This window comes from Argentina silus, assembly GCF_951799395.1.
Source record: "Argentina silus genome assembly, chromosome: 12".
Lineage (NCBI taxonomy): Eukaryota > Metazoa > Chordata > Actinopteri > Argentiniformes > Argentinidae > Argentina > Argentina silus.
This window is the reverse complement of record NC_139666.1, coordinates 14,735,835-14,736,381: the sequence shown is the minus strand read 5'-3', so window position 1 is coordinate 14,736,381 and position 547 is coordinate 14,735,835. Positions and strand designations below refer to the sequence as shown.

At 44.6% G+C, this 547-nt stretch overlaps 1 protein-coding gene across 1 annotated transcript in view; it reads right to left on the bottom strand.

Annotated features, from left to right (window-relative positions):
* LOC310813547 (polyprenol dehydrogenase) overlaps positions 1 to 272 on the bottom strand; it is a gene marked incomplete at its 3' end in the record, with an annotated part of 10,636 nt that extends 10,364 nt beyond the window's left edge. Inside the window, exon 1 of the mRNA XM_083682605.1 lies at positions 148 to 272. Coding sequence (XP_083538731.1) covers positions 148 to 247 — 100 coding nt within the window. The 5' untranslated portion in view covers positions 248 to 272. The remainder of the gene's footprint in view (positions 1 to 147) is intronic.
* Positions 273 to 547: the final 275 nt, after the last annotated feature.

The window sequence follows — 547 nt, the reverse complement described above, 5'->3', positions numbered from 1 at the left end:
GGCTACGGGCGAGTCTATGTCAAATACATTTTAGTTTTAGCTGGCATCTTAGGCCCACGTTAGAATAGTTGATATCAGAGTAGCGGTTCGCTCGTTATACCGTTTCACATGCCCAGTGGTACTCTGAAACGTGAAGGTTGAACCAACCTGGTAATATGAAGGGTCTGCTGAGCAGCTGACACAACAGGACCTTTAAACCGAACAGGTAGGTCCTGATTATCGGTAGGATATACGCCAGAAACGACATCGCCTGGAGGTGCTCTGTGAGTGAATCCTTGCGCAGTCCGTATGGTGGCCCCGTTCCAACACTGTGAAATACACACTCGTTATTGCCTCCTCACCTCCTTATCTCCTTTCCTCCTCAGGGGGACGTTTGCTTGATATGGCACTGATGACGGAAGTGTGAACTTGGTTTTGATACCAAATCAGAGAAAAGCTAAAGGACCCGTTAGAAATTAATTCAGTAATGCGCTCTTATATGTAATTCAAGAATTAGTATGGTTTGTTTGATGAGAACTCCCTAAAATTGAGGAGATTTCAAAATCAA